The sequence below is a fragment of the Schistocerca americana genome, chromosome 8 (assembly GCF_021461395.2).
Source record: "Schistocerca americana isolate TAMUIC-IGC-003095 chromosome 8, iqSchAmer2.1, whole genome shotgun sequence".
Classification (NCBI taxonomy): domain Eukaryota; kingdom Metazoa; phylum Arthropoda; class Insecta; order Orthoptera; family Acrididae; genus Schistocerca; species Schistocerca americana.
Window position 1 is genome coordinate 68,725,685 of NC_060126.1, and position 13,548 is coordinate 68,739,232.

At 48.9% G+C, this 13,548-nt stretch overlaps 1 protein-coding gene across 1 annotated transcript in view; it reads left to right on the forward strand.

Moving 5' to 3' along the window:
- The window catches only part of LOC124545533 (blood vessel epicardial substance-like), a 64,208-nt gene that overhangs the window by 21,659 nt on the left and 29,001 nt on the right, over nt 1-13,548 (forward strand). The window contains exon 5 of the mRNA XM_047124480.1: nt 4,292-4,400. Coding sequence (XP_046980436.1) covers nt 4,292-4,400 — 109 coding nt within the window. The remainder of the gene's footprint in view (nt 1-4,291; nt 4,401-13,548) is intronic.

Sequence of the window (13,548 nt, forward strand, 5' to 3'; positions counted from 1 at the left end):
TACGAGTTTTCTTTTTGCCTAACGACGTCATTCTAGCTCTCCAACAGCGCGGATGGGATAATTTTTATGCAAGATGGCGCACCTCCGCACACTGCAAATCCAGTTAAGCACCTGCTGAAGCGCCATTTCGGAAATACTAGAATTATCAGCCGCCATTTCCCTACAGCCTGGCCGTCCCGGTCATCTGATCTTAATCCGTGTGATTTCTGGCTCTGGGGCTATCTCCAGTGTTCCGATAGCAAACTTAGCTGCATTGAAGGCGCCCATTGTGCAACACATTCTGAACGTGATCCCGGAAACACTTCGATCGGTTGAGGAATATGCTGCTTCTCGATTTGAACTTGTTGCAGAAAACGGTGAACAGCATATTGAACATGTTTTGCGCCAGTCACACAGAAATTAATAATCTGATTTGATTTTTATTGATACTTTTTTAGCGGTTTTTGGCCTGAGGACAATTAAAAACCGATTTTTGCCACCCGATGTGATACGGCGTTGCCGTGGTGGATGGGCTTACGTAACTAACAGTATCACATTTGTACACCCATGCACTCTGTGTAGTACAGTTTGTTTAATGTCAAACATACACCTTAGGCATTGTTGTATGATTCATTTGTCATTTGTAGTGGACCACTATTAAATTTTGATGCTTACCGTGCCATCTATTGCTATGTAACTATTTACTTTTCTTCTGCCATACGTTTTTCCTCTTCTGCGATGATATTTCGTTGCAATTTGACTTCCTTCTGACCAATGGTGTTATTTCTACAGCGGTTTTGAAGTTTAATTATAATCACCCTGTACATTGTAGACGTTTGAGACTTGAAAAGGTCTCTAGAACCATATAGTTTCACTCGATTAAAGCACCTATGCCTATGTATCTGGCAAAATCCTATTCGAATACAGCTGGAGAGCCTCTGCAATCCTGTTTGAATTCGGGGGAATCCCAAGTGGGCTGATGGGTGAATGGGAATTTGGATTGTGGGGGGGGGGGGGGGGGGGAGTGCTAGGATAGCCCGTGCAGTTGTGCAGAGGCAATTTTGGGCTAGTTGCTACAGTGGTTAGCATGTCTGTCTACTGAGCACATGACCTTAGTTTGAAGCCGACCTGTTACAAATTTCATTTGTCACTTCAGTCTCTGTATACACAGTTTTGTGATGTTTTCGAAGCTCCCTAGCCACGACAGGTGAGTGCAGTATATAAAGACCAGCCATATAACTTTCCAGTCTCCCCCTGTGCTATGTGTGAAAGGTCTCCAGTTCTGAGCACTTCCTCCCAGTCACTGTTCGCCTAGCGACTATTTCATCAGTAAAGACACGCTATTCCAGTTGCTGCATTATGTATGCAGAGCTCTCCAGGCACCACAGATCGGGCCAGTCACTCCTTGAGAACTTATATCTGTCCTACCTGGAAAGGGTCAGTTGAGCCAATGTGGGTTCGATGCAAAACTCTCCACTTGGAGCTAGTCAGTCTACTTCAGTCTAGATGCTATGGGCCTGGGGAAAAGCTTTCCAGCCAGAGAAACTCATCCCAGTTGTTGCAGGTAAGACACGAAACTCTCCTCTTGCAATAGGACAGTCCAGTCACTGAGGATCTGGCATGAAGTTCTGCAGCCTACGGAGATCAGACATGTCGCTGTTGAAGAAGCGCAAATTGCTCCAGCCTGGGCAGGTTACTCCTGTTGCTATGTTCATGGTGCAGAACAGTCAAGTGAGAGAAAATCAGTTCAGTTGCTTTGTAAGATACGAATATTTCCAGCCATGGCAGGCCAGTCCAGTCACCATCAGTCAGTCCATTGAGGCAGGTCAGTCCATTTGCTATTAGTTAGTTTTGAAGGTCGCCAGCTTGGTCAGGTTGGCTCTGCCACTGTTTTCCGGCCGGCCGGTGTGGCCGAGCGGTTCTAGGCGCTTCAGTCTGGAGCCACGCCACCGCTACGGTTGCAGGTTCGAATCCTGCCTCGGGCATGGATGTGTGTGATGTCCTTAGGTTAGTTAGGTTTAAGTAGTTCTAAGTTCTAGGGGACTGATGACCTCAGATGTTAAGCCCCATAGTTCTCAGAGCCATTTGAACCACTGTTTTCCAAATGCATATCTCCCAGCTGTTGTAAATTTGTAAAGCTGTTATGGAATCACTAAAACTAGCCTGGACAAGTGAGTCCAGTAACAGCGAGATCATGCAGGATGCTCTCCAGCGAAGGAAGGTCTCTCAAATAGCTTAGAAATGACAGTCCAGTCGCTGCAGTTCAGGCGATAAAACCTCCAACTAAACTGGTCAATCTATTAACTATACTCACGCTTATAAATTAAGGATAATGCTGATACATGGTGAAAAAACGCTCTGTTGGGTGGTTTGCGGGTTTAAATCACCTGAGGGTATGACCATGCGGTGCATTTATCCTGCGGTCGTCGCACGGTGGCGCTGGCAGCAGTCCACATATGCAGAGGTGTGATGGTGCATGTCAGAGCACAGTGCAGCGAGTAAGTGTGCAGACGTTTTCAGACGTGCTAATGGTGACTGTGTGTTGAAAATGGCCCAAAGAACACATATTGATGACGTTATGAGGGGTAGAATACTAGGGCGACTGGAGGCTGGTCAAACACAGCAGGTCGTAGCACGGGCCCTAAGTGTGCCATAAAGGGTGATCTCAGGATTATGGCAATGATTCCAAAAGACAGGAAACGTGTCCAGGTGCTACAGTATGGGAAGTCCACAGTCTACAACACCACTAGAATACCGATATCTCATCATCAGTGCCCGCAGACGGCCACAGAGTACTGCAGGCAGCCTTGCTAGGGACATTACTGCAGCATCTGGAACAGTTGTCTCCAGACGACTTAACAGACATGGTTTATTCGCCCGGAGACCTGCAAGGTGCATTCCACTGAACCCTGGTCGCAGGAGAGCCCATAATGCCTGGAGTCAAGGACACAGTACATGGTCATTGGAACAGTGATCTCAGGTTATGTTCATGGACGAGTCCAGGTATAATCTGAACAGTGATTCTCACTGGGTTTTCATCTGGCATGAACTAGGAACCAGATATGAACCCCTTAATGTCCTTGAAACGGACCTGTATGGAGATTGTGGTTTGATAGTGTGGGGTGGGATTATGATTGGAGCACGTAGACCCCTGTATGTCTTTGACAGAGGAACTGTAACAGGTCAGGTGTATCGGGACACCATTTTGCACCAGTATGTCCGACTTTTCAGGGGTGCAGTGGGTCCCGCCTTCCTCCTGTGGAAGGTAACACACGGCCCCACCGAGCTGCCATCGTGGAGGAGTATCTCGAATCAGAAGATATCAGGCAAATGGAGTTACCTGCCTGCTCTCCAGACGTATGCTGCACGTCTTCAAACCCTTATGATGCTTCAGGAGCTCCGACAGGCACAGGTGCAAGAATGGGAAGGTATACCCCAGCAGCTGCTCGACCACCTGATCCAGAGAATGCCAACCTGTTGTATGGCCTGTGTACATGTGCATGGTGATAATATCCCATATTGATGTCGGGGTACATGCGCAGGAAACAGTGGCATTTTGTAGCACATGTGTTTTAGGACGGTTTTCTCAACCTATCTCCAATACCGTGGACTTACAGATCTGTGTCATGTGTGTGGTATTAGTGACAGTTTTGTGTAGTGCCACGTTGTGTGCCACCACATTCTGCAATTATCCTTAATTTATGGGCATGAGTGTATAAGCCCATAGTGAAATCTCGAGCAACAGCAGGTCTGTGCAGCCATTTCAGGTCAAGAGTGAAGCTCTCCAGTTGTCACACATCAGGCTGGTCACTGCAGACCAGATAAAGAACTGTCCAGCCAGGGCAAATCTATCGACTATTTTCACTACCTTTTGCTTTTGTATTACAACTTTTAGAACTGACAAAATATGTGCTTTTTATATTTCTGTATGTATCGTGTGTTTGTGTGTGTGGATTTGTGAGTGAGTGTGTTATGTGTGTGTGTGTGTGTGTGTGTGTGTGTGTGTGTGTGTGTATGTGTGTGTTTGTGTTTGTGTTGTGTGCACATGTGTGTACGTGAGTGCATGTGTTGTATTTTAAGGTGCTTTTATATTTTACACGTAACTGATGCTGTATCATTCTACAACTTTTGCAAAAGCTTGTCTAATACAACCTTAGAACAAGCGCTACAGGTCTTGCTGTCATGCGCCCTAACAACACACCGTCATCATCAACAGTATGGTCGTGTTCAGAAACAAAACTGTCGTGGCACCAGCAGTAGGTGCGGACGTGTGCGTGCTGTGTTGTGACGGCGGCTTACCTCTTGCCGGCAGGATGCGGGTGAGCTGCGACGACGCCCACCTGCACTACATCACGCCTCACCAGTTCATCGACTCTCCAGAGTGGGAGGCCAACCACAGCAGCAGCGACGACCTCTTCCAGGTGAGCGCCGAAGCCGCTAACTGCCGCAGCGTGTAATCCTGCCAAACGTTCATTTACTGCATTTGCTAAGATTCGCGCAGTTAATATTTTAAGTCTTGCCAGTCCGTGAGATGTTGAACTGTATACAGAATAGACCAACAAGAGTATTTGTTTTGGAATTTTTACAAACTTTCTCATTAACAAACATTTATCAAGATTCAGTATCAGCGTTTCAGGTCCAGTTTCAGTGAGATTATGTCGTAAAGATGATCTTGTTTTATAATCACCTGTACCTGTTGTTATGATATGTTGTGCATTTGTTTGACACCTCATCTCGCCTTTGATTCCCCTACGGATTGCAACTCCATGCTTTTCTCTCCTACGACGTTTGAAAAGAAGGACTTTACATTTCAGGTAGCCCTACTGCACCCAGATGCCCAGATCGATGAGCGCTGAGGTCAGATTAACCTCTCCAAATCGTCAAGCCGAATAGTTCGGTAGAACAGGTCGGAGAACTAGTAATGCAGTTACTGAAATGACAGCCGTGGGTCTGTCATGTTTAAAACATTTTCCTCCTGTTGGCTCGTATCTCCCAGTGAATTGTGATGTTTGTGACGTACAAAGGGCGGTTCAGTAGGTAATGCAACACATTTTTTTTTTCTGAAAGCAGACTGATTTTATTCAGCATTCCAATATGCCATATTGTTGCCCACTCCATTGGCTACAAACCCCTAATTTGCAACATAATCTCCTACGACGTGGCGGCCTCACGCCACCTTTCCGGGAGGGCCCGTGTCCCCGCATGGAGCCACCCTCCTAGTCGACGCCGGAGCCAACGCCTCGCTGTCTCCCCCATCAGTGACGTGCTGCTTCCCGCTGACTGTATCCTCCATTGGGCTGAAGAGATAGAAGTCGGAAGGCGCGAGATCCTGGCTGTAGGTTCGGTGAGGAAGGACAGTCCAGTGAAGTTTTGTGAGCTCCTCTCGGATGTGCAGACTTGTCTGAGGTCTTACGTTGTCATGGACAACTAGAAGTTCTTTTGCATCTTTGTCGCGACGAACACTAAATCTTTCCAACATTGCAGAAGTCACAGGTGTGTGCATCCGACTACAGGTTCGCGCGACCTTTTCGCGATGATGACAGACGCCTCGCCCAGCGATTTACCGTGCTTTTATCCACTGCCAGGTCCCCTAAGACATTCTGCAAGCACGTACGAGTATTTCGATGCTCTAAACTAAATGACAGCTTTCTTCCAGACGCCGTTTCGAAGGCTATGTGCAAGCGCCACCACGCACCACACATCGAAACCTCATGAAAATGCAGGGGCTAAAACGGGGATATTCCACGATGTCGCGCAACGAGCGCCCCTCATGTTTGTATTCAGATCTCCTCCTTCCAAATTCAAAAATTTTCAAGTGTTGACGTAGCAGTCATAGTGGTACTGTGCCTCATAAACACAATGTTGCATCATTGGTTCAGTGAATGTACAGGTGGGGGGGGGGGGGGGGGCGGGGGGCGGGACTCAGCAGATAGGGCATCAGTGCCCTTATTAAACGAATTTCAGACGAAACTGGCTAAAATATTTAAAATTACGGTTCAAAAAGTTAAATACGAAATATTGATCTGATACTCTGTGCCAGACTCCTGTACAGAGATCTGTACTTCCTCCGATCTCAGCGATCGCAAGGAGGGACACCCCCGGTGGGTCGTTTGCTTCAAATGGTTCAAATGGCTCTGAGCACTATGCGACTTAACTTCTGAGGTCATCAGTCGCCTAGAACTTAGAACTAATTAAACCTAACTAACCGAAGGACATCACACACATCCATGCCCGAGGCAGGATTCGAACCTGCGACCGTAGCGGTCGCTCGGTTCCAGACTGTAGCGCCCAGAACCGCACGGCCACTGCGGCCGGCGTTTGCTTCATTTATCGCATCTTGTTGTTCCCCAACCCTAACCGTGCCTCCGCCAAACACTTGTGCTCCTCAGTCTTAACAGAGAGATAACTGCATGAACAGGAGTAACGCACTGGGAAATCTTATTTTCCGTACTGGTGTACTTAGCTGCTTCATCTGCTGCTTCACTAGCCTGATTTCCCAGTGCCCCGGTACACAACAGACGACACCTCTTTGACCTTTCTCCGAGTGCGGAAAGAGGAGTCGTGGAACATCTGGATACGTTCGTCACTAAAGGGAGCCAGTCCCCTGAAAATTGTATATCATTCAGTATTACACATTGTGACTGCTTTAGTTAAGTAAGTTACACATACTGTCCCATTGAGCACTAAATGCGGCGCATTGTCGCTGGAGCGCACATGTTCTGGGTTTCCTGCGGAAACAGTTCTGGTCCGATATACATAACAGGTGCACCACAGTGTGTGAATGCAATGGCGCGAGAACTGAAAGTGTATTCCGAAGTTGAAGTACGTGAGACAGGGCGATTGTTGTTGGCACAACGTGCAATTTACACCGACTCGCTGTCAGTTCTGGAAGAATATAAACCAGATTCAATGTCGCTTCCAGTGTAGTGAGATGGTGCGAACAGTTTGACCAAGGAGGCAGGCTTGAACGATGTTTGTCGGGAAGGTAGTCAACATTAGCCACAAACGACGGTGTCCAGGCAGTCAACGAACTGATTCGCAGTAATCACAGAGTAACGACCCGTGGATGTTGCTCAGTAGATGTGCATCTCAATGGGCAGTGCTCATTTCGTCGTCCGATATCGTCTGCAGTACCGGAAAGGGTGCTCAGGCTGTGTGCCGCCACCACTGGCGCCTGCACACAGAAGCTTATGGCGAATCTGGACTTCCTTGAGCGTTACTCCGTAGAACCCAACGACTTCTCAAGCCAAATAATGGCGGCCGATAAGGCAGAGGTCCATCATTTCACACCTGCAATAAAGAGAGCATATTTGGAATGATTTGGAGTGAATATACACTGAGCCGACAAAAGTCATGGGATGCCCAATAACATCGTATCCGGCCTCCTTTTGTAGTGCAGCAACTCGACGTGACGTGGACTCAACAAGCCGTTGGAAGTCTCCTGCAGAAATATTGCGTCATGTTGCCTCCATAGCCGTCCATAATTGCGAAAGTTTTGCCGGTAGAAATTTTGTGGTCGAATTGATCATTCGATTATGTCGCATAAATGTTGGATGGGATTAAAGTAGGGCAAATTGTCCAGGTTGTTCTTCAAACCAATTGCAAACAGTTGTCGCCCACTGACATGGTACAGGGTCACCCATAAAAATTCCATCGTTGTTTGGGAACGTGAAGCCCAGAATCATTTCTGGTCAAAGGGTACACAGTCCGTTCCATGTAAATACAGCCCACACCATTAAGCAGCCATCACCATCTTTCACAGTGCCTTATTGATAACTTAGGTCTATGGTTTCACGGGGTCCGTGCCACACTCGAACACTACCATCAGCTCTTAACCAATCAGAATCGCGGTACCCATATGATCACGCCGAGGTTTACCAGTCGTCTGGCGTCGAACCGAGACAGTCGCGGGCCCAGGAGAGGCGCCGCAGGCGATGTCGTGCTGATAGAAAAGGCACTCGCATCGGTCGTTTGCTGCCGTAGCGCATTAACGCCAAATTTCACCACCTGTCCTCACTGATTGATTTCTGCGGCTATTTCACGCAGTATTGCTTGTCTGTTGTCGCTGAAAATTGTACGCAAACGCCGCTAGATTCGGTCGTTAAGTGAAAGACGTCGGACATTCCGTTATCCGTGGTAAGAGATAACGACTGAAATTTGTTATTCTCGGCACGCTCTTGACGCGGTGGATCTCAGAATATTGACTTCCCTAACGACTTTCGACATGGAATGTCCCGTGCACCCAGCTCCCTTACCGCGTTCAAAATCTGTTAACTCCCGTCGCGCGGCGCTAATGACGTCGGAAACCTCTTCCCATTAGTCACCTGAGTAGGAATAACAGCTCCGACAATGCACTGCCCTTATATACCGTGTGTACGTGATATTCCTGTCATCTTTACATGTGCATATCGCTATCCCACGACTTTCGTCACAGTCTGCACTTCCTCGCCTCCGCGGAACTAATGCGAAGTTGCACCATCAGCAGGGAATCTCGTGGCCACTGCTTTCTCCGTCAACGAACGAATTGTGTATACAGTTCATAGCAAAGCCCACAGCCATTATCGCTGAGTCGTGATGTGCAATACTGACGTCGTTGTGCAACGCCATAAACAACAAAACAACAGGAAACGTGGAAATTAATGAAAGTCATTGGTTTCCTGAACGATAACACAGTACCCCATAAGGCGCCCACAACACAAGCTTTCCTTCGATGTTTTCGTTGGGAGGTATTGCACCGTCAGATTTCTGTAAGCTGAAAGAATACCTATGGGAAAGATTTTCCAACGATGAGAACGTTACAGAATGACTCCATGGCCGAGGAACGCATTTCTATCATCGATGAATTTAAGATTGGTATTGAAAGGTTACTCTGGCTTCCCTTTAGTCCTATGAAATGAGAAGCCATCTCCATCACTGTGAAATATTTAAGTTGGAATACTAATCAAAAGGTTTCTTTTTGCAGAAAATATTCTGTGTTAATAGTTAGAGCTGGACGGTATTAGTTGCTCTGTTCAGGTCATGATCCACTTCTTTCTTCAGGTTTCAGGAATTAGTTTCAGGGCAGCGTGTGTTAGAGACAATTGAAATACACTCCTGGAAATTGAAATAAGAACACCGTGAATTCATTGTCCCAGGAAGGGGAAACTTTATTGACACATTCCTGGGGTCAAATACATCACATGATCACACTGACAGAACCACAGGCACATAGACACAGGCAACAGAGCATGCACAATGTCGTCACTAGTACAGTGTATATCCACCTTTCGCAGCAATGCAGGCTGCTATTCTCCCATGGAGACGATCGTAGAGATGCTGGATGTAGTCCTGTGGAACGGCTTGCCATGCCATTTCCACCTGGCGCCTCAGTTGGACCAGCGTTCGTGCTGGACGTGCAGACCGCGTGAGACGACGCTTCATCCAGTCCCAAACATGCTCAATGGGGGACAGATCCGGAGATCTTGCTGGCCAGGGTAGTTGACTTACACCTTCTAGAGCACGTTGGGTGGCACGGGATACATGCGGATGTGCGTTGTCCTGTTGGAACAGCAAGTTCCCTTGCCAGTCTAGGAATGGTAGAACGATGGGTTCGATGACGGTTTGGATGTACCGTGCACTATTCAGTGTCCCCTCGACGATCACCAGTGGTGTACGGCCAGTGTAGGAGATCGCTCCCCACACCATGATGCCGGGTGTTGGCCCTGTGTGCCTCGGTCGTATGCAGTCCTGATTGTGGCGCTCACCTGCACGGCGCCAAACACGCATACGACCATCAGTGGCACCAAGGCAGAAGCGACTCTCATCGCTGAAGACGACACGTCTCCATTCGTCCCTCCATTCACGCCTGTCGCGACACCACTGGAGGCGGGCTGCACGATGTTGGGGCGTGAGCGGAAGACGGCCTAACGGTGTGCGGGACCGTAGCCCAGCTGGATGGAGACGGTTGCGAATGGTCCTCGCCGATACCCCAGGAGCAACAGTGTCCCTAATTTGCTGGGAAGTGGCGGTGCGGTCCCCTACGGCACTGCATAGGATCCTACGGTCTTGGCGTGCATCCGTGCGTCGCTGCGGTCCGGTCCCAGGTCGACGGGCACGTGCACCTTCCGCCGACCACTGGCGACAACATCGATGTACTGTGGAGACCTCACGCCCCACGTGTTGAGCAATTCGGCGGTACGTCCACCCGGCCTCCCGCATGCCCACTATACGCCCTCGCTCAAAGTCCGTCAACTGCACATACGGTTCACGTCCACGCTGTCGCGGCATGCTACCAGTGTTAAAGACTGCGATGGAGCTCCGTATGCCACGGCAAACTGGCTGACACTGACGGCGGCGGTGCACAAATGCTGCGCAGCTAGCGCCATTCGACGGCCATCACCGCGGTTCCTGGTGTGTCCGCTGTGCCGTGCGTGTGATCATTGCTTGTACAGCCCTCTCGCAGTGTCCGGAGCAAGTATGGTGGGTCTGACACACCGGTGTCAATGTGTTCTTTTTTCCATTTCCAGGAGTGTATTTGAGCCTGTGTCACAACTTTAAGTTGGTATAGATTCAATACTTTAATCCAAGAATGCTTTCATTTTGCGTCTGATGGTCTGTTCAATGCCAAGCACTTGTTCTGGTGAGTAACATTAGCACCTATGCCTCCACAGGGAATGTATCGCATTTGCACTAACATGGCAGCCAGGAAAATGTAACGTGCTTGAGCCACATCATAAAGATGAGAACTTAAGTTCCTTGGAACAAGACACTACAGTATATGTATTCAGTTTGGACATTCCTCAAGCACATATTCAAACCTGCACACGCGATTTTCTGGCATTGCATTGAAGTGTAGAACTTAAGTTGGAATCAGTACATGATGAGAACACATCCGGTAATCGCCTGACTGCTTTTCTCGGCTGGTATTGCACGACGGTAACCATGAAACGTGATGGTGTACATTGTAGTTAATGGCAAGTGATAGAATTAGTCAACAGACACAATGCGCGTGTGCAGATTTGAATATGTGCTTGAGGAATGTCCACACTGAATACATATACTGTAGTGTCTTGTTCCAAGGAAGTAAGGAATGGATGCTGTTACGGGTGGCCGCTTTCCTCTTTCTACAACACAAATGCACACGTGGATTAACACTGTTCATTATTTACATGAGCAAATAGCTGCTACTTAACTTGAATAGAGTCAATTAGTTGTGGTACAAGATCTTCAGTAAGGGTTCTCTTACAACGTTGGCAATCTTGCTATAGTCATAATTTTGGTCGACATGTACTGTCATAGCTGGTGACCCACTCTGTGAGTGGACTGACAGACTCCAAACTGGAGTGTGGGTTAGTGAGCTAGTGATTCCCTCCAGTCAGTAGCGGCGATCTAAATACGTGCTGTCAAGAGGGCGTTGGCGGCATGTTGCATGTCGGTGTGGCTCTGGCCTCTCTCATGATAGGTGCATTTGATCCACCGCCTACTATGGACCTTCGCGCTGAATCTTTGCCGAATGGTGTGTTGGTAACAGCTTATGTCAGCATATTCCTCCCCACACCCCCACCCCTCTCCCAAAATGCTGCACCGTTGCCATGTAGGGAAGATGCGAACGACAACGGGGAGGGAGACAGGATGAGCCGGGATCTGTGACTGTGGTGGACGACGTACTCCCGACCGTACCCCGCCATCTGGCTTGCGAGGCAACAGGAACATCCTCCAGGAAACTGCTGCCAGGGCACACGTCCAGGCCTGAGAGTGTGTCCTGGGACGATGATGGCGACGACAACGGCGTCGGCGAAGAGAAGACTGGTCCACGTCCATCAGGTCGGCGTGTGGGGACGGCGGTGGCGAGGAGGGTGCATCGTCCATCCACTCCTCCTGGAATGCCCTGGTGGCACCATTGGGCAGCTGCGAAGACTGCTCTTGCCCGTGAGGCCATGAACCTGGGTAAGAAAATCATCAGGATCATGGGACAAATGTCATGCATTAATTTGGTTCTGGTGGCGGCACTGCAACCGTCAGGACCTGCAGTCATGAGCCAATGCATCCCTGGATCATGCCTGTTTCCTAACGCCTACAGTGGCCATAAACCCTGAACAGAACAAGATCGCATGGCGCAAACCTATGCAAAATATGGATGATAACGCCCGAACGGTGCTACGTGATGTAGAAGCCATGGACACCACAAATGGGAACTTCCTAAAAGAGTCTACCACTATGAGCCAACGGGTGTTCCAAAATCATCCCGCAAAGTCAATGTGCACTTGCTTACATGGCGATTGCGTCTTAGGCCAAGCTAGGAATGTCTGTGGAGGAGCGAATTGGTTTTCCACACATGCACGATATGGTGACGTCATCTGTTCAATGTGGGTGTCCAAGTCTTGCCAAGTACAGTGCTTTCACACTAACTGTTTAGTACCAACAAATCCCCAATGTCCTTAGTGGAGAAATCACAACACATCCTTTTACAACACACTGGGTCTGATACCGTGTGCTGTGGGTTTCGAATCTGTGCCAGATGTCATGGACCTCGATTACCACTCTACAGCCACTCTCGATTACCACTCTACAGCCGTAAGCTGTGGCGCGCATTCCTGGCCTGCATATAACGTGAGGGCGCCACGGTGGAGCACGTGGTCCCAGCAGCCAATAGCGACATACCATATCCTGTATATAAGCGCCTAACTATCGCTCAGCTAAGAACAACTCAACTGCCGTTGCTCCGCCATCTTCTCTCCCTCGACCTTAAATGTGCTCATGACAATGTATGGCATTCCGGTTTCCTCTTCAAGCTCCAAACTTTCGCCCTTCCTATCAACTACGTCCGTCTGATCGCCTCCTTTCTTTCCCACCGTCCTTCCTATGTCATCATCCATAACACAGATTCCTACTCCTTCTACCCCTCTGCCGGTGTTCACCAAGGTTCCGTCCTCTCCCCTCTTCTCTTTTTTTTTTTACATGGTGGACATGCTGCCGCCTTCATCCTCCTTACACCTTCTCCAGTACATCAATGACATGGCCTTCATTGCCCTCACTCCCACCCAGCAACGCTCCCAGCACCTTCTCCAATCCCATCTTGACCAGTTCACCACTTGGAGTAAGCAGTGGCTGTTCAAGATCAATCCTTCCAAGACCCAGGCGATCATTGGAGGAAAAACCACCCCTTCCTTCCGCCTCCTTGCTTTTTATGTCACCATCTATGGCTGTCCTATCAAACTCACCCCCATTCTCAAGTACCTTGGCGCCACCCTTGACCGTCGCCTCTCCTGGGCCCCTCATCTCAGGACGATCCAAGCCAACGCACACTCCTGACTCTGCCCCCTCAAGTTCCTTTCTGGACACACATGGAGTCTGGACCCCTCCATCATCCTTCACACATATAAATCCCTCATCTGCCCCATCCTCTGTTATGCCCATCCAGCCTGGATTTCCACCCCTCCCATCTACTGTAAGTCCCTCCAAATCCTTGAATGCCACACACTCCACCTCCCCTATCACATCTGCCTCCCATCCACCACGTGGATCCTGTACGACTTTATTCCCTTCCCACACCTTCTCCTTTTCCTCGAATGGATATGGATCACTTACACC